Genomic DNA, 23,564 nt, shown 5'->3' with positions numbered 1-23,564 from the left:
GCAATCAAATACAAGGGGTGAAATTTTCAATACCATTTATACTAATGTTACAATATTTATTCATTTTTATACGCAATCAAATACAAGGGGTGAAATTTTCAATACCATTTATACTAATGTTACAATATTTATTCATTTTTATACGCAATCAAATACAAGGGGTGAAATTTTCAATACCATTTATACTAATGTTACAATATTTATTCATTTTTATACGCAATCAAATACAAGGGGTGAAATTTTCAATACCATTTATACTAATGTTACAATATTTATTCATTTTTATACGCAATCAAATACAAGGGGTGAAATTTTCAATACCATTTATACTAATGTTACAATATTTATTCATTTTTATACGCAATCAAATACAAGGGGTGAAATTTTCAATACCATTTATACTAATGTTACAATATTTATTCATTTTTATACGCAATCAAATACAAGGGGTGAAATTTTCAATACCATTTATACTAATGTTACAATATTTATTCATTTTTATACGCAATCAAATACAAGGGGTGAAATTTTCAATACCATTTATACTAATGTTACAATATTTATTCATTTTTATACGCAATCAAATACAAGGGGTGAAATTTTCAATACCATTTATACTAATGTTACAATATTTATTCATTTTTATACGCAATCAAATACAAGGGGTGAAATTTTCAATACCATTTATACTAATGTTACAATATTTATTCATTTTTATACGCAATCAAATACAAGGGGTGAAATTTTCAATACCATTTATACTAATGTTACAATATTTATTCATTTTTATACGCAATCAAATACAAGGGGTGAAATTTTCAATACCATTTATACTAATGTTACAATATTTATTCATTTTTATACGCAATCAAATACAAGGGGTGAAATTTTCAATACCATTTATACTAATGTTACAATATTTATTCATTTTTATACGCAATCAAATACAAGGGGTGAAATTTTCAATACCATTTATACTAATGTTACAATATTTATTCATTTTTATACGCAATCAAATACAAGGGGTGAAATTTTCAATACCATTTATACTAATGTTACAATATTTATTCATTTTTATACGCAATCAAATACAAGGGGTGAAATTTTCAATACCATTTATACTAATGTTACAATATTTATTCATTTTTATACGCAATCAAATACAAGGGGTGAAATTTTTTCAATACCATTTATACTAATGTTACAATATTTATTCATTTTTATACGCAATCAAATACAAGGGGTGAAATTTTCAATACCATTTATACTAATGTTACAATATTTATTCATTTTTATACGCAATCAAATACAAGGGGTGAAATTTTCAATACCATTTATACTAATGTTACAATATTTATTCATTTTTATACGCAATCAAATACAAGGGGTGAAATTTTCAATACCATTTATACTAATGTTACAATATTTATTCATTTTTATACGCAATCAAATACAAGGGGTGAAATTTTCAATACCATTTATACTAATGTTACAATATTTATTCATTTTTATACGCAATCAAATACAAGGGGTGAAATTTTCAATACCATTTATACTAATGTTACAATATTTATTCATTTTTATACGCAATCAAATACAAGGGGTGAAATTTTCAATACCATTTATACTAATGTTACAATATTTATTCATTTTTATACGCAATCAAATACAAGGGGTGAAATTTTCAATACCATTTATACTAATGTTACAATATTTATTCATTTTTATACGCAATCAAATACAAGGGGTGAAATTTTCAATACCATTTATACTAATGTTACAATATTTATTCATTTTTATACGCAATCAAATACAAGGGGTGAAATTTTCAATACCATTTATACTAATGTTACAATATTTATTCATTTTTATACGCAATCAAATACAAGGGGTGAAATTTTCAATACCATTTATACTAATGTTACAATATTTATTCATTTTTATACGCAATCAAATACAAGGGGTGAAATTTTCAATACCATTTATACTAATGTTACAATATTTATTCATTTTTATACGCAATCAAATACAAGGGGTGAAATTTTCAATACCATTTATACTAATGTTACAATATTTATTCATTTTTATACGCAATCAAATACAAGGGGTGAAATTTTCAATACCATTTATACTAATGTTACAATATTTATTCATTTTTATACGCAATCAAATACAAGGGGTGAAATTTTCAATACCATTTATACTAATGTTACAATATTTATTCATTTTTATACGCAATCAAATACAAGGGGTGAAATTTTCAATACCATTTATACTAATGTTACAATATTTATTCATTTTTATACGCAATCAAATACAAGGGGTGAAATTTTCAATACCATTTATACTAATGTTACAATATTTATTCATTTTTATACGCAATCAAATACAAGGGGTGAAATTTTCAATACCATTTATACTAATGTTACAATATTTATTCATTTTTATACGCAATCAAATACAAGGGGTGAAATTTTCAATACCATTTATACTAATGTTACAATATTTATTCATTTTTATACGCAATCAAATACAAGGGGTGAAATTTTCAATACCATTTATACTAATGTTACAATATTTATTCATTTTTATACGCAATCAAATACAAGGGGTGAAATTTTCAATACCATTTATACTAATGTTACAATATTTATTCATTTTTATACGCAATCAAATACAAGGGGTGAAATTTTCAATACCATTTATACTAATGTTACAATATTTATTCATTTTTATACGCAATCAAATACAAGGGGTGAAATTTTCAATACCATTTATACTAATGTTACAATATTTATTCATTTTTATACGCAATCAAATACAAGGGGTGAAATTTTCAATACCATTTATACTAATGTTACAATATTTATTCATTTTTATACGCAATCAAATACAAGGGGTGAAATTTTCAATACCATTTATACTAATGTTACAATATTTATTCATTTTTATACGCAATCAAATACAAGGGGTGAAATTTTCAATACCATTTATACTAATGTTACAATATTTATTCATTTTTATACGCAATCAAATACAAGGGGTGAAATTTTCAATACCATTTATACTAATGTTACAATATTTATTCATTTTTATACGCAATCAAATACAAGGGGTGAAATTTTCAATACCATTTATACTAATGTTACAATATTTATTCATTTTTATACGCAATCAAATACAAGGGGTGAAATTTTCAATACCATTTATACTAATGTTACAATATTTATTCATTTTTATACGCAATCAAATACAAGGGGTGAAATTTTCAATACCATTTATACTAATGTTACAATATTTATTCATTTTTATACGCAATCAAATACAAGGGGTGAAATTTTCAATACCATTTATACTAATGTTACAATATTTATTCATTTTTATACGCAATCAAATACAAGGGGTGAAATTTTCAATACCATTTATACTAATGTTACAATATTTATTCATTTTTATACGCAATCAAATACAAGGGGTGAAATTTTCAATACCATTTATACTAATGTTACAATATTTATTCATTTTTATACGCAATCAAATACAAGGGGTGAAATTTTCAATACCATTTATACTAATGTTACAATATTTATTCATTTTTATACGCAATCAAATACAAGGGGTGAAATTTTCAATACCATTTATACTAATGTTACAATATTTATTCATTTTTATACGCAATCAAATACAAGGGGTGAAATTTTCAATACCATTTATACTAATGTTACAATATTTATTCATTTTTATACGCAATCAAATACAAGGGGTGAAATTTTCAATACCATTTATACTAATGTTACAATATTTATTCATTTTTATACGCAATCAAATACAAGGGGTGAAATTTTCAATACCATTTATACTAATGTTACAATATTTATTCATTTTTATACGCAATCAAATACAAGGGGTGAAATTTTCAATACCATTTATACTAATGTTACAATATTTATTCATTTTTATACGCAATCAAATACAAGGGGTGAAATTTTCAATACCATTTATACTAATGTTACAATATTTATTCATTTTTATACGCAATCAAATACAAGGGGTGAAATTTTCAATACCATTTATACTAATGTTACAATATTTATTCATTTTTATACGCAATCAAATACAAGGGGTGAAATTTTCAATACCATTTATACTAATGTTACAATATTTATTCATTTTTATACGCAATCAAATACAAGGGGTGAAATTTTCAATACCATTTATACTAATGTTACAATATTTATTCATTTTTATACGCAATCAAATACAAGGGGTGAAATTTTCAATACCATTTATACTAATGTTACAATATTTATTCATTTTTATACGCAATCAAATACAAGGGGTGAAATTTTCAATACCATTTATACTAATGTTACAATATTTATTCATTTTTATACGCAATCAAATACAAGGGGTGAAATTTTCAATACCATTTATACTAATGTTACAATATTTATTCATTTTTATACGCAATCAAATACAAGGGGTGAAATTTTCAATACCATTTATACTAATGTTACAATATTTATTCATTTTTATACGCAATCAAATACAAGGGGTGAAATTTTCAATACCATTTATACTAATGTTACAATATTTATTCATTTTTATACGCAATCAAATACAAGGGGTGAAATTTTCAATACCATTTATACTAATGTTACAATATTTATTCATTTTTATACGCAATCAAATACAAGAAATTTTCAATACCATTTATACTAATGTTACAATATTTATTCATTTTTATACGCAATCAAATACAAGGGGTGAAATTTTCAATACCATTTATACTAATGTTACAATATTTATTCATTTTTATACGCAATCAAATACAAGGGGTGAAATTTTCAATACCATTTATACTAATGTTACAATATTTATTCATTTTTATACGCAATCAAATACAAGGGGTGAAATTTTCAATACCATTTATACTAATGTTACAATATTTATTCATTTTTATACGCAATCAAATACAAGGGGTGAAATTTTCAATACCATTTATACTAATGTTACAATATTTATTCATTTTTATACGCAATCAAATACAAGGGGTGAAATTTTCAATACCATTTATACTAATGTTACAATATTTATTCATTTTTATACGCAATCAAATACAAGGGGTGAAATTTTCAATACCATTTATACTAATGTTACAATATTTATTCATTTTTATACGCAATCAAATACAAGGGGTGAAATTTTCAATACCATTTATACTAATGTTACAATATTTATTCATTTTTATACGCAATCAAATACAAGGGGTGAAATTTTCAATACCATTTATACTAATGTTACAATATTTATTCATTTTTATACGCAATCAAATACAAGGGGTGAAATTTTCAATACCATTTATACTAATGTTACAATATTTATTCATTTTTATACGCAATCAAATACAAGGGGTGAAATTTTCAATACCATTTATACTAATGTTACAATATTTATTCATTTTTATACGCAATCAAATACAAGGGGTGAAATTTTCAATACCATTTATACTAATGTTACAATATTTATTCATTTTTATACGCAATCAAATACAAGGGGTGAAATTTTCAATACCATTTATACTAATGTTACAATATTTATTCATTTTTATACGCAATCAAATACAAGGGGTGAAATTTTTTTTTTAGATTAGTTTATGAATTTTTTCGTGATTTGTACCGTAATTCAAATATTTAAAATACTTTTTACTAATAATTACAAAATATTAATCAATTAATATCATAAAAACGTTTTTTTATTTGCAAAACAATTATCACATTTTAAACTAATGGACAAAAATAGTGACAAAAACTATTTGATTTTATGTAACGATGTGTTGGAACTGATACTTCATTATATCAATTGTCGTCAATTGTTTCAATTGGAGATAACATCAAAACAGTTTCAGCAATGTATTCGTTCGGTTCTTCGGCAGCGTCGGTGTCTTAGATTTGGCAAAACAAAACTACTCTTTCGTCGACCACAATATCAGATACACGAGTCGATTGAGTTCAGAGACTTAAGTCAGACATCACTAAAAATACTATTTTAAGTTTGGTAGACATGAAGTCAGTGATAGACAATTGTCCAAACATTCGGTGTCTTTATCTCAACTAAGAACTGAATTTGACGGCAATTGAGTTAATGGCCAACTCATTGGTCAAACTGGAGTGTCTGTGTTTGGCCAACAACTTCTTGACCTATTATTTAAATGACTTGCAAACAATTGGTCGCCTCTTCGGAGATCGCATTCGTCATCTATCGATTGAGTGCCACTTTCAAGAGGAAGATATCCACAAAAACGTCGCTCAACTGATCCAATATTTCAAAGTATTACAGATACTGCGAGTCATTCACTTTAAACCATTGCATACGGCTTTGGCATCGGTTTCTGATTCGCTGATTAGTCTGGAGATCGATTGGTCTGGTCCAGTGACTCTTTGGACTACAGAGATGTCCAAACATTGTTATCACTGATAAATCACTGTTGACTATCATATATCCGATCAAATGTTTTCTCAAATCTGTTGTCTTCTGCAACTTCAAGAGTTGTCCATTAGTTGTCATTCGCTATCTTTGACACAAATAGTAATTTGTAATCGTCAAAGTCTTGACTATTTATCAGTGATCGCCGACAATGGTCTTCAATTGGATCCCAAACGCTATCTATTAATGTTAAGCATCTTGAGTTGAATTCATTTCGTTTTGATGTTAAATCATTTGATATTTTCCGACAGACATTGAGATCAATGGCCTATACATAGAGTGTTAATGCGATCTAAAGTCAAGTCAATCATATTTTTGTCCAAATTGTTAACAAAAATGTTACGCAAATCTGGACAAACTAAAAGTCTTGCATTTGTTAAGCGGTTTTACTTGTATTCACTATTTGACAAAAACTTGATTGAAATGAAATCGTTGACCAAATTGAGAGTCGATTACATACTGTCGAGTGAAATGGAGTTATTGGCCATAAATCTGGTGACTATTTGTCGTTGAATTCATCGACAGTCAAGAGAAATGCCAATTCATTGAGATCATGACTAGACTTTACAATGAATTAATGCCAAGAAATCTGATCATTAAATGAAAATTTATTTATAATATTATTTGATAAAGAAAAAGACAAATTTATATCGTATTTAAATAAAGTGTAGAATTATTTTAATTATGAATTTTATATTAAATATATTAAGTTTTATATCATTAATTAGTATACAATAAAATTTAATTTTCTAAATATAAAGTTTAGTTATTTTATCAATAATAATGCAATAATCAATCGATAACTCGAAAAGTTTTATTCAATCATTTATTTATTTAGTAATTAATTTATTAAAAATTACTATTTTATAATTATTTTTAGTTAAACTAATAATTTTTGTGACTAAAAAAGTGTTATTTATTTTTTAGTTAACAAACATTTAGTAAAAGAAAAGTTTGTTTTGTTTACTGAATTTTATTTCAGATAATCAGATGAAACATTTTTTTCAACTCTTCTTGTGATGCATCCGTAAATTGGACCATCATTTGGTGTACCGTTTCATTTGCCAATCGTTGAGTGTCTTGTTTGGCAAATTGGGTGATAGAGAGCAAGTCATTGAACAGAAACGACATATCGATGATGTCGTCGTCCAACCGATCGTTTAGTATTTGTTTGAGTTCTTCGCTGAGTTCGCCCTGTCTTTCGATTTTTGCGAACACAAAGTCTGTGAGTTTGAGTACAATTTTGTCGTCTTATTTGCCAAATATCAAGATATTAGACGCTTTGATGTGTCCGTGACTGATGTGCTTCCTCTGCAAGTAGTTCAGTGTTTCTGAAGGACTTGAACCACTGTTTTGTCATTATTTCGTCGATCATTTGCTTTAGTTTTCTTTTCATAAACAACTGAAGATTTCCGTCGGAGAGTTGAATGGCAAAGAATAGTTTGACTACTCCTTTGTGATGAATAGTCATCAATGCATTTATGTTTCTGTCGACGTCTGTGACCTGTAATTTCTTAAGCAAAACAATGTCAACATATTTGATGGCAAATTTTTCTGTAGACATCATTGACTTTCTTGAAGTAATTATTCATTTCATTAATTCTGTCCTCTCTTTCGCTTTTCTGTGAATTCAAGTTAATCTTTAATATCTTTTCATTCAATGCTTTTTCCAATTCCTTCAATTGGTTCATCTGTTGATCAATCTTTTGCTGAGTGTCACCTAATTTATGAATTATTTCATTTCTGCTAAGATTTGACTGTTGGATCACTTGTTGTATTTGTGCACTCAATGGTATGCCGACGGCTTGTGATGACTGATTGGACTGTCTGTCGGCCAATAGTCTGGTAGAGAGAGAGAGAGATATTATTGTTGTGTTCGTATAAAAAGCAAAGTGTGTCTCAGATTTCAATTGAAGAGTCAATGAATTAAATTTTTGTCAAAATTCTTATCTTTTCTATTATTTATATTTCAAATAAAATTCTTTAAAAATAAATTCAATTCAATTTGCATTTTAATTTTATTGTCAAATATTAACTCAAAAAAAATTCATTATATTTGTCTAAAATTATCATTGAAGTGATAACTCAAGAGTTTTTATCGTTAATTTCTTATGAATAAAACCGTTAATTATCATAGATTTGATTAAATCGGTTATGAGTTTAGAATTTAAATTTGAAAATCTCGTGAAAACTAAAATAAATTTTAGTTATAATTCGCGTAATTTTAATCTCAAAAACATTGTTATAAAATCGTGACAACAATTAATAGTAAGTATTCTAACAAATAATTTTAATTTAAATTCGAATGTTTAATGAATTTCGTGAAATCGAAAATCGAATTCAAATTCAAATTCAAAAGTCATTCAATTGATTGATCAGTTTCTCTGAAGACGTATTCAAACGGTTTTCTTAAACTATAAAAACCATTCATTCTTTTGAGTTATTTTTATTCATTATTCATCCAATACTTCTGACCGTCAAAACTAAGTCATCCATTACTTCATAAATTGTCTGATCATTAGTTCTTTACTTATCGTTTATTCATATCGTCATCGATGGCTCCGAGACCTCACAGTTTGCTTGAAGTGAGTGCTGGACTGACGGGCGGCAAACCAACACCGAAGACAGCGCTCATGCGATCGGGTTTGGAACTGAAGAACGAACGCTTCCTTTCGTGTTCACAGTTTGTCCCGCGACCGGGATTTGGCCAAAAAGGTCGCCGAATTGTTCTCAATTCCAACCATTTTGCCGTTGACTTCAACCACAAGAAAGTTATTTACCGATATCTGGTAACCATTGAGCGACTGCCGCAAGCCTTCAAACTCAGCGCTTCGGGAGATGAAAGACGAAGATTTCGCAAACTCTCAGAGAGTATGTGCCATAAGATTGTTAAGAAAGCCATCGATGAGAACCAGTCGTATGCAAAGCTCTTCTACAACACAACTCCCGTTTACGACGGCTCACAATCGATGTTCACTTGTGGACCACTGATCGGAGTCGCATCCGATGGCAAACCGACCCGTATTTTGGTCGAAGTAACCGACGAACAGGCAATTGACGGCCAGTTTGCTGTTATAATCAAATTTACGGGAAATACTATAAGTCTTAACGCATTGAAGCTCTACTTCGATAAGAAGACAAATACGATTCCCTTCGAACACATCCAAATTCTTAACATTGTTCTCAGACAAGGACTCGTTGGATCCAAAGTGACAATCGGTCAGTCACTGTTCAATCCGGCCGCTTATGATAAGAGAATCCCGATCGGCGGTGGCAAACAATTGGCATATGGTATCTACCAATCGCTGAGACCATGCATTTCTGGAGCACAACTGGTGGTCGACCGGACGTGTACTGCCTTCTGGATGAGTGGTTCGGTCGAGGACTTCATCCGCAGTATGTTTCCGTTCAAAGAAAGCGAAACATTGATGCGATACAAATGGAATGACTTCGAGAGGAAGCGAATTGAACGCGAACTCAAAGGTCTGTTCATCGAAGTAACTCATCTTCGCTTTCACAAGAAGTACAAAATTCACGCCATATCTCGCGAGTCGGCTCAAGACATCTATTTTGATTTCATAAAAAGAGGCCGAAGAGGCGAAAAGCTGTTCGAGGGAAACGTATCGGTCGCCCAATACTATAAACAGGAATACCAAGAACTGAAGACACCATATCTGCCCTGTATTGTTGTCCGATCGGGTCCACGACCAACATATTTTCCGCTAGAAGTATGCAAACTGGTGACAGATCAACACGTGAAGAAAGCACTTCCATCATTACAAAAGGCAGAGATGATCCGTATCTGTGCCTCAACGCAACCTAAAGAGCGCTTTGAAATCATCGAAAAAGCCGCTAAAGACGTCGCACTCAACCCGAAGTGCTTACGATATCTGAACGAGTTTTCCGTTAAAGTCAGTACTCGACCCATTGGATTGTCTGCTCGAGTTCTGGATGCACCAGTTCTGCTCGAGAAGAATGGTAAACAATGTCAACCGAGAGATGGTAAGTGGCGTATCGGACAGTTCTTTAAGTGTGTCGACGTTAAGAAATGGATTGTTGTTAATCTGGCGAATCTCGACGACTATCAAATATCCAATTTCATTGACACCATCAAGAAATACGGCCAACAAATGGGTATGAATGTCGATGAACCGTTGTGTAGAGTGAAGATGACATATCAGAGAGGAATGCTAAGGGTTTGCATACATTTACTTATATTGTTTGATCATTACATTACATTTGACGCCTTAACTGTCTTTAGGATAAACTCTTTGACAGAGCACAGGAAAAGTATGGATCTGTGGAACTGTTTGTATTCTTGGGTATTGATTCCGATGAATGCTATTACGAGATCAAGAAGTGCGGTGACATCGATATCGGTCTCTCCACACAATGCATACGAAAGCAGAATGTGTTGCGAATGAATCAATCGTTGGCCACAAATATTTTGCTTAAAATCAATACAAAACTTGGCGGCGAAAATATGTGTGTCGCCCGATTGCCACCACTTTTGGCACTAAAAAAGACATTAGTGATCGGTGCCGACGTAGCCCATCCGTCCCCATCGGACAAGTTATGCGCTTCGGTTGCCGCAGTTGTCGGAAATATTGACGCAAATTGTGTCAAACATTACGCCACTGTTAACGTCCAACATCGATATCGCGAAGAGATCATCAATGAATTGGATCTATTGGTCAATGAGTTACTCCGTGAATACGAGCGTCAAAACGGAGAGCTGCCCGAAGAAATTATCTTCTATCGCGACGGTGTCAGCGAAGGACAGTTCATGTATGTCATGGACTTTGAAATTAGAAAAATAAAGCGCGCGTTTCAGGCACTCAAAGTCGGCTATAATCCGAAATTGACATTCATTGTCGTCCAGAAGAGACATCACACGAGGTATGGTATAGTCAGTGGTCATCTGACGTATGGTTTTGACACAAAATAATAATCCTTTAAATTATTCGTTTAATTTGCAGATTCATTCCGGACGACGAAAAGGATGGCGTCGGTCGCGGCAAAAACATACCGCCGGGAACTATAGTGGACAACGTTGTGGTTCATCCAACCGACTTTGACTTCTTCTTGTGTTCGCACGAAGGAATTCAGGGCACTTCTCGTCCGTCACATTATTATGGTTTGTATAATGAAATCTCAGTCAAAAAAAATTGTTTCCTAAGATATTAACGATATATTTATTGTTTTTCCCATAAAGTTCTTTACGATGAGAACAGGTTCGGCGCAGATGAACTCCATGAGCTAACCTACTATTTGTGTCATACTTATGCCCGATGCACCCGATCCGTGTCGATACCATCTCCCGTTTATTACGCACATCTGGCCGCTCATAGAGCGCGCGGACACATCAATGGTTCGTCGGGTGATTCGGATTCGGGATCTTCTGGCGGCAGTCCTAACGTTCGTCTATCGAAACGAATTGTTCCCAACTTCGAGAATCTAAGCCAAAAGATTAACGTCAGACTCGACCGCAAGAGTTCGATGTATTTCTGCTGAAGAAGAAGAAGAAGAAGAAGATGTCCATAAACTCTTTGCAAATCTTTTATTTCGTTTTAATTTAATTTATTTTTTCAACAAAATTCTTATCATTTATTTGTTATTTTGGTTTTATTTCAAAGAAATACCCATTAATTTACTAATTATTATTTACTCGTTTTGTTCACATAATGTGATCTAAATTCTGATATATATTTCTATTTATTTTTATACATTTATTGTCTCTTTTTAAAAAAGTGTTTTTTGAATAATACTATTTATTTTATTTATTTTTTAATGTTTAATGTTATTGAGATTTTAACAAAGATACTATTTATTTTATTTAATACAAATTTTACGAATAAATTGTTTACTAATGTAATAAATGAATGTTTAATAAATTTTATTGTTTAATAAACAAAAAAGAAATATTTGCATAACTTATAAAACATACGAATGATTAACAAAATTAAAATTATTAAAAAAAACTAAAAATTATCACAATTTATGTGACTACATTTAAAAACATTTTCAGTCTCTTATTATGTAAATAATTCATATAATATATATAATAAAATATAACAAACAATATATATCGTAATTTTGCTTTGGTTTATAACACATATTATTTTACAATTTAATAATTATTTCATTGAAATATCCAATTTATCATTCACTACTATAAATGTTTCGATAATAATTTTTCAATATATATATATATTAAAATTTTATATTTAAAATCACTATCAAAAGAGATCAATAATCTGTGACTTCATTGTTAAAAAATATTACGGTAATAAACGGTAATAAAAAATATATATTATGATTATTTATGACTCAAATATTATTAATAATTAATGGATGAGTCTGTGACTATAACTATATGTTTATATATATAAGTGTAAATTATAAAACAAATTAAAATATATATATTTTTAAAAACTGATTTCTAAACATAAAATGACTAAATAGAAGTCAATCTTTTTTGTTTTGATAAAAACCAAACTAATGCTCGTTTGAATTGCTGTTCAAACCATTTTGTTTGTCTTTTTCTTGATTTAATCGGAGAATTAAATCAATTTCTTTCTTTTCCTTATTCTTGTTTCTCAGTCTGAAATCCACTGAATTGGCAATAATCCGGTCGACAATATTGAAAGTGGACAAACTATTGCCGCTATCGATAACTTTATATTTGCCCAACTGTTTCGGGATCTTCAGTAAAAAATATATAAAATATGGATTATTATCGATACTATATATTAAAACCAATTGTGAATTACTTCATATGGATCCGAGCCATCGACATCGGGATGTATTTCGGTGTTTCCTTTGATAACAATATCGACTTTAAAATGATTCATTAAATCACTTTTCACACTATATGGAGCACCAATAACCACTTCATTGACATACTAATGTCATAAATTAAAAAAAAATAAATTATATACAATGTTATCTATTGTTATTAATTTGTTTATCAAATTTGATTTATTATCTAAATTATACTGATATCCTACAAAAAAAATCATAGCGTAATCATATTACTGTTTTAGCATTTTATATGATTTAATAAAAATATTTATTATAAATGAATTGATTTCATTCATACCTTACAAGCGAGCACTGATAGGACTCTCTCGTGTAGATTCATAATCGGATAGTTATAACCCCTGTATCTATTGACTACCAGATCAGTGTGTAAACCAACTATAAGATAATCGCCTTCTTTTCTGGCCTTTTCCAAGAAGTCTATGTGACCGACGTCTACACATTGAAAAATAAAAAATCATTTGTAATCACAAAATCAAAATCATATAATTAGTGAATTAATCAATACTTACGAAACAAATCGAAAGCTCCGTCGACGTAAACAATGCGGTCGTTTGGTTTCGGTTCCTTTCCTTCGGCAAACTGAATAATCTTTTGAGTGGTCGGCAAAAATTGCGAGATTCCCGTCCACGGACTGTGCGCTGATGAGTCGCGACTAATCTGTCGGCTAAAGTTAGCCGTATGTTCACTATCGGGCAGATCCTCTGTTGGGCCACTTTGTCGGTGATGTGTTTTCGTTAACAATAGCATTCGTCCGACTAAATCGGTAGTCGACACGCCTTCAGTACGCTTACATTCCCGATAACGACCAGACTCTTTGACAAATCGATATGTGTCTAAGCCATCGGCATCCAGTGTGATGTCGTTGCCGTGAACACAGAAATCGCATTGATATTGATCTAACGTTTCCAATGTGGTTATATACGGTGCGTCTTTGACCACTTCGTCGACCCATTTGATGGCCGACACCATCTTATATCGTTCTTCTTCGTTGAAAACGGGTGGACCCTTATGTAGATTTATTTCGGCGTCCGAATGGACACCAACTATAAGCCGATCGCCCATTGCTTTGGCCTGACGTAACTGATTTGCGTGACCGAAGTGGACCATATCGTAGCTGAAGAAAAACGAGAGGAGTTTATCAGTTAAAAAATAAACCCGAAATACCGGTTCACATATCCTCGTGACACACCCTAACCGGTGTATACATCAATACATACCATCCATCGCACCAAACACGTACTTCTTTGCCATTGTTGGTCTCTGTTGTTGACTTGTTTGCCATAATTTTTGTTTAATAAAATTCAATTCAATTGATATTTTATTTATTAAGTCGATTACGACTGCAGTTTGCAAACAATCTGATGGTTTGTGTCTTTTGATTGATTGAATCAAATGTTGTGATAATAACTTCAATATAATATTTTGCGAAAATATATGTAAAAATCAGAGCGAATTATAATCACAAGAGATTTTTTTCCAATGATTAGTCGTCTAAACAAAACATCACTGCAATTGGTTCCGCCACTCAAGTCAGTCATATATTATATACAATGTATATAACAGTCAATAATAAAAATGTGATTATCGTGAATGCGACAGATTGTAGCCATTTAGGCAATGCGTTGACTACTACTGTATAATATTAATACTGTATTGCTATGCAATCATCATATGATTCAATGACTATTGAAATTTGCAAACATGTGAACACATTATGCAATCCTATGTGTGCCACACATACCATACATACTCATATAGCACTGTAATAACTGTACGATTTATTCAAAAATGTTGGGCCCAGTAGTAGGTGGGCGCCCACTGGATCAATAGTTATTGGCCATATTAAAACACGTATTTGTTTTTTTATTATAAATTAATATCAGTTTGTTTTTAATAGTTTACAAAAACTTATAGTTTTATTTGTGTCTATTTTTGTTGTAAAGTTTGCATTAGTTTGAAGTTCAATATAATAATATCATAGTTTAGATTTTGAGTGAAATATAATTTATTATTAGAAATAATTACATTATTAGAAATCTTATTTATTATTATAAATAATTTAAACAATTATTTATACAGTAATATTTAGTAGATATAAACTTATCGATAAATATACAGTACAATACATTGCAGGGTTGCAATTTGGGGTTAGGCCGGCCTACCCCCCCCCCCAGAGACCAAGATTTAGAAGATTTTTTCGGAAATTAGAAAAAATTATAGCTTAAAATGCAATAAAAGCTGACACCCACCCAGTATCCCATCACCAAAATTTTTGTCAGCTTACCCCCCCCCTCCTCCCCTCCATTATCCCCTAAACCAAAAAACTTGTGAAATCCTTGGTATTATTGATTTTATTGAATCTATTATTAAATTATCAATTATTTTGTTTATTTTCCGCGAATTATCTGAAAAATTATGTTTTTAAAAATGAATTATTAAATTCTTGTAAAATTTCTTTATCCCATAAATAGATTGTAAAAAATAAATATTGATTTTTAAAACTAATTAAACACACATTAAATTATTTGATATAAATATTATAATACATTATAATACTCCATATATTGATTACTAAAATTTTTTTCTGTATATTTAGAATATAACTTCAAAAATATTTAATAGAAAAAAATGGTATCTTTTTATAAGTCAGAGCATAATTAAAATATTTATTGCTTATAATAATTATTATTCATATTTATTAATTACTAATAATTAATAGTCTTTATTAGACTTTAATTAGTATATAAAACTAAATTTATAGCAACAAATGGTTAAGTTTTATGATTTATTTGTTGTTATTTATAGTAACGTTGTATCAGAATATATCCTTTCTATTGATTAATGAGTACTAATACTAATATCCCATAAACTGTATGCTATACTTTGGATGTACTGTATATTACTAAACAATGTGTAGCTTTAGTAGTGCTAACACTTTATAGTTATGTTGTAATCTAATAGAGCGAGTAATGAGAGTTCATTGTATAGTATAGTATAGTATAGTATAGTATATCCTGATTGTCGTTAATGTGTTGTTTGCTTTGCAAAGTGTGACTCAAAACAGTGAAACAGTTGTGTCAAAACCCATCATAAAGACAATAGTGCGGTGAAGACAATGGCCAGAGGACACCAAAAGATCCAATCGCAACAAAAGAATGCCAAACGAGCCGCGGACGCAAAGAAGGCCGAGAGTCACGACCAGAAAAAGGCGGCTCAGGCGGCGCTTACCTTCCAGTGCTCGGTCTGCAAGGTATGCCTGAAGACAGACACATACACACCACTGATATGATGGTTAGATCCGGTGTTACAATAAATTTTTGATGGCTTTTATTATTAGTATTATTATTAAGTAGATTCAGTCTAAGATTTATTGTAACTTTTAATCAGTGGTGTGTTATATATATATATATATTATATAATAATTGGTTGTTTATAATAATAATAATAATAATAATAATGTATTGACACGATTGCAGAGTCAGATGCCTGACCCCAAAACCTATAAACAACACTTCGTCAACAAACACCCGAAGTCTGAATTACCGGAATCGCTTAAAGATGTCGTCGCCAATTGAAATACAACATTAAAATTTCAAGATATTTTCAATTATTTTATTCAAACAATAATTAAAGTGTTATTTTTTAAGACTAATTTGTATACAAAAAAACATGAAGTTATTCGTCGACAACAAACAAAAAAAGAAATTAAAACAAACAAAAAATAAGTTCTAATAGATTAACAATAATTACTGTATAATAATAATAATAAATGTTTTTCACAATTGAAAATATAAGTGTATAAAAAATACAATAAATGATTAAAAAACAAATTAATTTAATGTCATTTTTTAGTAAGTATGAGATATGTATCTAAATTAAATAATAATTATAATATCAATAAACGACTATTTTCTTAACGTTAGGTAATAGTCAACTGATAATAGACAGAGAGAAACAAAATAAAAGGAGACATCGATTCAAGTGATTTGATTTGAAAAGCAATTATGTATTGCTAGAAGAAGTTATCTTTTAATCTTAGTTGAAGTCAGTGTTGTCATCATTGGGAGCGTCGAGATCTCGATAATTGATTCGCTTTCTGTAAATTCAGTTTATATATAAATAACATAAGCTTTCAAAAAATTATAAACATTTAAATAATATATCAATTATTATTAGTTTTAAATTATAATCTTATTTCCAAAATCAATGCAAAATAATCGCAGAAAATTGTAGACGAAATGGGAAGAAGAAAAAAGAGTGGGAAACCACCCAACGGTTTGCGACACAAGAGTGTGTGTGAAAACAATGTCTATTTGTCGTCAATTTGTCTAATAATCTTCAATGTCGTCATAAGCAACGATATTTCTATAAGAGTTTCATTCATCAATGGGTTCCATAAGAATCCATTATATAGGCATAAAAATAATTAAATCTAATCATTAAAAAACACTTACCGCGTAAATCTAGGCTTTTGTTGTTGCGGTTGACCCATAAGTCCTCTGCCATATCCGTCGTGCATCGGACCGCCCATCGGTGGGTAGCCTCTGCCATAACCCATCATAGGACCCATCATTGGAGGACCTCTCGGGCCATAGCCAGGAGCCATATATGGTAGTGGCGGATAAGGGCCGGGACCGTGCGGCATATATCCATGAGACATAGCACCTCCCATTCCCATGCTATTACCATCTCCACGATTTGTGTTAGTTTGAGGCCTATTACTGGGATGTTCAGGGAGTTGTGGTCTCTTGGGATCAAATACATAGTTATTATAATAAACAGCAATTTGTTTTGCCTCTTCAATGTTGTCGTTGTGTTTATTAAGAATATGTTTTCGCACAAAATCTGGTCCTTTAAACTTCTTTCCCGAGAGAGGACAAAGCCATTTGTCTTTAGAAATCTCTTGGATATTAGCTTTGATAAAATTTTCGGCCTCGACTTCGGTATCTTTAAGACCTAACTTTTGAGCTTCTTCTTCGGTAACAACTGTTGGCGGCAAAAGATATGGCTGTATCTTTGTCTCAAAGTTTTTCGTGTACTCATTGATCTCTTGTTGTGTAACTCGACTGGCCGTTGATGACATTCCTCTGGCATGCATTATACCTATTCTATTAGGCATTTCATCTTCATTGGGATAGTCTGAATGATTGTAATAGTCGACTGAATGAACAATTCGTAAATATAACAGCAATCGATCCAAAACTTTAATCAAATTCTCGTCTCTATCAAGTGCTGGACCATTGTTCTGTCCTTCCTCTCCATCTTCGACTTCACCGATCTCTGATGTGCCCAAAAGTTCTTCCTCTTCAGCCGACGCTTCTTCGATTAGATAATCAGTTATATTCTTAAGTAAAGGATTTTTCGATGTAAATCCAAACATAGGCTTAGATTCTGTTAGTTCTTTGTTATCATTAGTTTCGTCTTCCCAGAGCTTCTTTTGTTTATCTAAATTAAGGACAATCTTTGCCGCGTGTCTTATATCAGCGCGAACTACATTCTTATGGGAAGCGATGCCATTAACCGAACGAATTCGTCGATTCAAATCTCGATTTACAATTACATTGAGTTCTGTGTCTCTCAACTATTCATAAAAATAGATATATTTAGTTAAATAATGAATAAAAATCATTATTTTTTATTAACGATAACTCACTTTAATGCTATTCAATGACCAACAAATCTCACGAATATTAACCGATCGATCATATGCTGCCCAACCTCTACGGAAAAATCGTCGCTCAGATGTAGGATCAGCGATACAAAGACGTAAGAAACCGGGATAACGACCGCACAACTAAAATACAAATTTAGTTTTAAATATATTTACAGAAAAACTTCCAATCATTTGAAATACCTCTTCTATCTCTTGTCTTAATATAGACGGCGCGAGATTACGCATAAATACTGACAAAGTTTTATGAAGAGCTCGTGGTTTTTCTGAGTCATCCATTTTATTATTATTATTATTATTAGTATTATTATTAGCTTTCGGTGTCAAGTCTTCCTGTTCATCTTCAGTCTTTACTTTAGATTCCACATCTTCTTCTGTCTTTACATCACTGGTTGCATCCATCGATGCCTCTCCTTCTTCAAGACTGGCCATTGAATCTCCAGCTTCTGGTTTAATATCAATATCGTTATCCTTTTCGGTGACTTCTTTCTCTTCTTTTGGTTCATTGTCGGTGGCGTTTTCATTATCATTATTGACATCATCGTTATCCGACTCTTCTCCCGCTTCTTTCTCGCTTTTATCGGACACTGGTTTAACTGGTTTTTCAACTTCGACCGCAAACAATGACAAATCAGGTTCAGAAGATTTCGGTTCATCAAAATTTTCGTCCAACGATTTCAGATCAAAATCGGTTCCGTCTTCGAGCTTAATAACAGCCGCGTCTAATAACCGAATGATTTGACTCGCCTTTTCGACATCAATACTGACCGAATCGATCCAATTATTAGCCAATAAGTCGAGGAAGACATCCAATCGTTTCTTGAGTGCTGCAGACTGTTCTTGTTTACGCTTTTCAAACTCTTCCGGATGATATTTGCTCCGAAACCTAACAGTTCATTGCAAACAAATTATACAAAATCATACAATTATTAATAATTAGTCGATAATAAGATTTAAGATAAAAAACATTTTAAAATATAATTAACCATTAAGTGAAAGCTTTATAAAAATTAAATATCGATTAATTAAAAAAAATTGATACAAATAATGATTATATTTTATTATAAAATCTCCTGAATTTAAGTCTCACCTCAACCAACAATTGGGATTAATTTATAGTCGAAAAATTTGAATACATTTGTGTTATAATTAACACTAAATTAAAAAACGATTTTAAAAGAAATTTACTTGTTTTGTAAAATATAATAACTTTTGTTTATAATATATATATATATTTATGAAAACACTTTTAAGCATTCATTTGTTTTGAAGAGATTATTATATTATTTGTGAATTAAATATTAAATCAAATAAAAATCAAATATTTATATATATTTACTCTTTGAAATATTATACTGTATTTTGTTTTTAGCATAATATGTGTTTGCAATAATCATTGTATAAATTGATTAAACAAATTATTTATAATATATATTTGTTATTTTTTGATTAACAGTTTAAAGAATTTATATATTTCGCGTTATATATCATCAATTGAATCAAACAATTAAAATGAATCACCGATTTTTCCGTACAAAATATAATAATATCAAATATTACAACAACTTTTTAATATATATATATATATATCAAATCTTTCCGAGATATTAATCACAAAATTATGTATTTTGTCTCAAAAAAAATTTAGTTCATTTTTATATGTAAGCAATATATTATATTTTTTCTCTTAACAAACAATTTAATATAAAAATGATTTGTTGTATAACGTATTTTAGACAACAAAATAAAAAATATATATATCTTTTTGGTTATATATTATTATCCTTTTTGGAAGAAAATATTTAATAAATTATATGCAATAATAAGTAATGAATGATTAATAATAATATATAAATATATATATATAATGAGTGACACATCGGTCCTCCCATTCCTTACCATTCCTCGTCTTTATGAGCGTTAAAAAACTCAAGTATTTGTCTCTTCTTAAAATCCAATTTGTATTCATTATACTTCTTAACAGCAATTTGGTCATCAATGCCATCATCTTGAGTGCCCAAGAAATGCTTGAATGTCATCATAGCTGGTTGAGTGGGACCGGTATCGCCCTCACTATCACCACAATTCATATTTTGTTTATTATTTTAATTCAAAATTTAACAAAATTTAAAATAATATTCAAATAATATACAAACCGGTGTTGATTTTGATGATTAGGTCCACTATTGTCTGTATGGCTCCAATTAGTCGAGTTGTGATGACCACCATAGCCGGCGCCCATATCATAGTTAGGATATGGAGTCCTGTCCTCCCAATCGCGAGCGCTTCTCATCCGTTTCATCGGTGGACTCATATCGTTGCTGCGATCGGCCGGACTATAGCGGTCGCGACGCTGATTAACGGTTTGACCTAACGAGTAGTTGTCGCGATAGTTATCGCGCCGTTGATTATTACGGTCTCTATTCTGGTTACCCCACGAACCGCCTCCGCCGGCACCGCCACTCTCGCGACTACTCGACACAAACGAATACAATCAGAAGGTTATCTCTAAGCGGCCACTCGGGTGTGTGTTTGCTTACCGATCGGTCCAATCCTCTCGGGTCCTATTGTTTGATGAGTTCCGGTCGTTGTAGTCGCTTCTCTCGCGTCTGAACTTATCTCTACCACTTCCGCGCCGATCGGGAAAGTCGTCATCGCTGTCACCCATTGTTTATATGTCGCGACAAAAAACTCTCAAACAGACTGTTAATACATTAAATGTTTAAATAAAACAAAAAATTATATGATATCTCATAAAAAATTGAAATACAAATATTTGGTGTCAAATGTAAAGCAAATAATTTAAAAACAATTATTTATTTTTTTTAAAAAAAAGCAATAAAAATATATTTTAAGTTAATATCATATAATAAAAATATTCAGTGATTTTCAAATTCAATGCACTGTAAGTGTATAGTAATGGCGACACTGTATTCAATGTATCACTCATTCACACAATATATTTATAAAACACTTTTAAAATTTATTCAATCGATTGTCAATACAATTGTTAGTTAAATAAAACATTAATTTTTCAATGCATTTGACATTCAAAAAAAAAGTAACCAAATATTATACACATATTGTATTCAAAAATATACTCACATTTAAATTAATTGTCACTTTAATCGAAACTTAAATTTATTTTTACTTACAATAAAAAACACAAAAATAGTATTCAATTCAATGCTTAAGTGTGTGTGTGTTGTGTCACTCAATCTATTGAGTTGCCGACCAGTCATAGACAATGCACTCTAACACTAGACGTGTGTTCACAAAATAGATGTTCACTACTATATACCAATCCTAAACCGATATTTTTTTTATAACCTTACGACTAAATGTAAATTATTATTATTATTACAAATAAATATCATGCATTTTGTTAACTTTAATAATTTTAAGAAATTTAATATTTATCTTATTTAAATGACTAAAAATTATAATATTAAATAATTGTTATTTTAATTCCCACAATTATTGTAATCCCGTTACCCAATCCATTCATACCGCATTGTTCACTACTCTATGCTGTTAAGGCCTATTGGATACACCCAATAATGACGTCCAAAATATGTGCCCCCAATGACCCCTATATTTTTATAACACACACACAATGAGTCAAACAATTAATTATAATTAGCAATAATAATGTACAGTAATGTACAGTACATTGTAGTGTTCAATGCTATGCTTGAGAGGCAAACCCTAAACTTTTTTTTAATAGTTTTATTGTTTGCTTTAGTATTTTTATAAACAATTTTTTAGCAAACTTAGCAAATCATGAGTTTAATTGATGTTATATTTTGTTTATTCAATTCAATGATTGATTATTTATACCAATAAATAGCAGTTTTTATTTTCAAAATAGCAAATCGGAAATAGCATTGATATTTCAATGATGTTCATTGAATGAGTAAATTATATATACAATAATTGTCATACAAATAAAAAAGTATGAGTCTATAGAAATATATGATGACTATAATAATAATAATAATAAATTATTATTATTTAACTAAAATCATACAAATCTGGAAATTAATTGAATTGTAGATTTTTTAAAAGTTATAACTTATAAGTTAATAACTTAATAGATAGCAAATACTGTACTTATTAAAAAAATATTTATATAAATCAGCTGTTAATTTGATGACATGGTATATCCCATAATAATAATAATCAAATAATTGACTATAAATTGAATTTATTAAATAAAAAAAAGTTTTTCATTGGTTATCAAAAAATGAATCGACAGAGCATTTCAATTTGATTTGATTAAAATTACTTTACATAAGTTGTATTATAATGTATATAAACACAATCATATGTTATAAATTATAAGTTAACTACTATTTGCAGATAATATAATACTAATCAATGATATTATATAATTATTAATCACTGTATCATTAGTACAGTAATATCATTATTAATAATAATATGCATGCGATTAATCAAAATAAAATTCATTCATTCATTAGTTTATTAGTTTATTCAATAATACAGAAGTAATAAAAATATTTTAATGATTTGTTAGTTTTTTGTAATGCTTTTAGAAATAAATAAAAAAAATTAAAAA

The 23,564-nt window shown here is 29.9% G+C and overlaps 4 protein-coding genes across 4 annotated transcripts; 2 read left to right on the top strand and 2 right to left on the bottom strand.

The window, feature by feature from the left end:
* Window positions 1-8,788: 8,788 nt before the first annotated feature.
* Window positions 8,789-12,175, top strand: LOC128954900 (protein argonaute-2-like). Its single transcript, XM_054300508.1, has 4 exons — window positions 8,789-10,682; window positions 10,748-11,385; window positions 11,466-11,623; window positions 11,702-12,175. Exons 1-4 carry the CDS (start codon window positions 9,042-9,044, stop codon window positions 11,998-12,000), a joined length of 2,736 nt encoding a protein of 911 aa, XP_054156483.1. The 5' UTR covers window positions 8,789-9,041; the 3' UTR covers window positions 12,001-12,175.
* A 776-nt stretch (window positions 12,176-12,951) lies between these two features.
* LOC128954909 (ethanolamine-phosphate cytidylyltransferase-like) lies at window positions 12,952-15,128 on the bottom strand. The gene is made up of 5 exons (XM_054300521.1): window positions 14,529-15,128; window positions 13,821-14,425; window positions 13,589-13,743; window positions 13,260-13,391; window positions 12,952-13,191 (listed from the first exon to the last, which is right to left on the bottom strand). The coding sequence occupies exons 1-5, from the start codon at window positions 14,591-14,593 to the stop codon at window positions 12,985-12,987; spliced, it is 1,164 nt and encodes a 387-aa protein (XP_054156496.1). The 5' UTR covers window positions 14,594-15,128; the 3' UTR covers window positions 12,952-12,984.
* Window positions 15,129-16,257: 1,129 nt separating this feature from the next.
* Window positions 16,258-17,154, top strand: LOC128954923 (zinc finger protein 706-like). Its single transcript, XM_054300538.1, has 2 exons — window positions 16,258-16,561; window positions 16,788-17,154. Exons 1-2 carry the CDS (start codon window positions 16,427-16,429, stop codon window positions 16,884-16,886), a joined length of 234 nt encoding a protein of 77 aa, XP_054156513.1. The 5' UTR covers window positions 16,258-16,426; the 3' UTR covers window positions 16,887-17,154.
* A 25-nt stretch (window positions 17,155-17,179) lies between these two features.
* LOC128954901 (serrate RNA effector molecule homolog) lies at window positions 17,180-22,223 on the bottom strand. The gene is made up of 8 exons (XM_054300509.1): window positions 22,088-22,223; window positions 21,523-21,685; window positions 21,139-21,453; window positions 20,882-21,055; window positions 19,166-19,868; window positions 18,965-19,105; window positions 17,766-18,892; window positions 17,180-17,407 (listed from the first exon to the last, which is right to left on the bottom strand). The coding sequence occupies exons 2-8, from the start codon at window positions 21,648-21,650 to the stop codon at window positions 17,347-17,349; spliced, it is 2,649 nt and encodes an 882-aa protein (XP_054156484.1). The 5' UTR covers window positions 21,651-21,685; window positions 22,088-22,223; the 3' UTR covers window positions 17,180-17,346.
* Between the last annotated feature and the right edge of the window lie 1,341 nt (window positions 22,224-23,564).

Source organism: Oppia nitens, unplaced genomic scaffold, assembly GCF_028296485.1.
Source record: "Oppia nitens isolate AA-2021 unplaced genomic scaffold, nextdenovo-longstitch-racon4-pilon3 scaffold2_pilon_pilon_pilon, whole genome shotgun sequence".
Classification (NCBI taxonomy): domain Eukaryota; kingdom Metazoa; phylum Arthropoda; class Arachnida; order Sarcoptiformes; family Oppiidae; genus Oppia; species Oppia nitens.
Note: the sequence above shows the minus strand (reverse complement) of the source record. Positions and strands in the feature narration are given on the sequence as shown.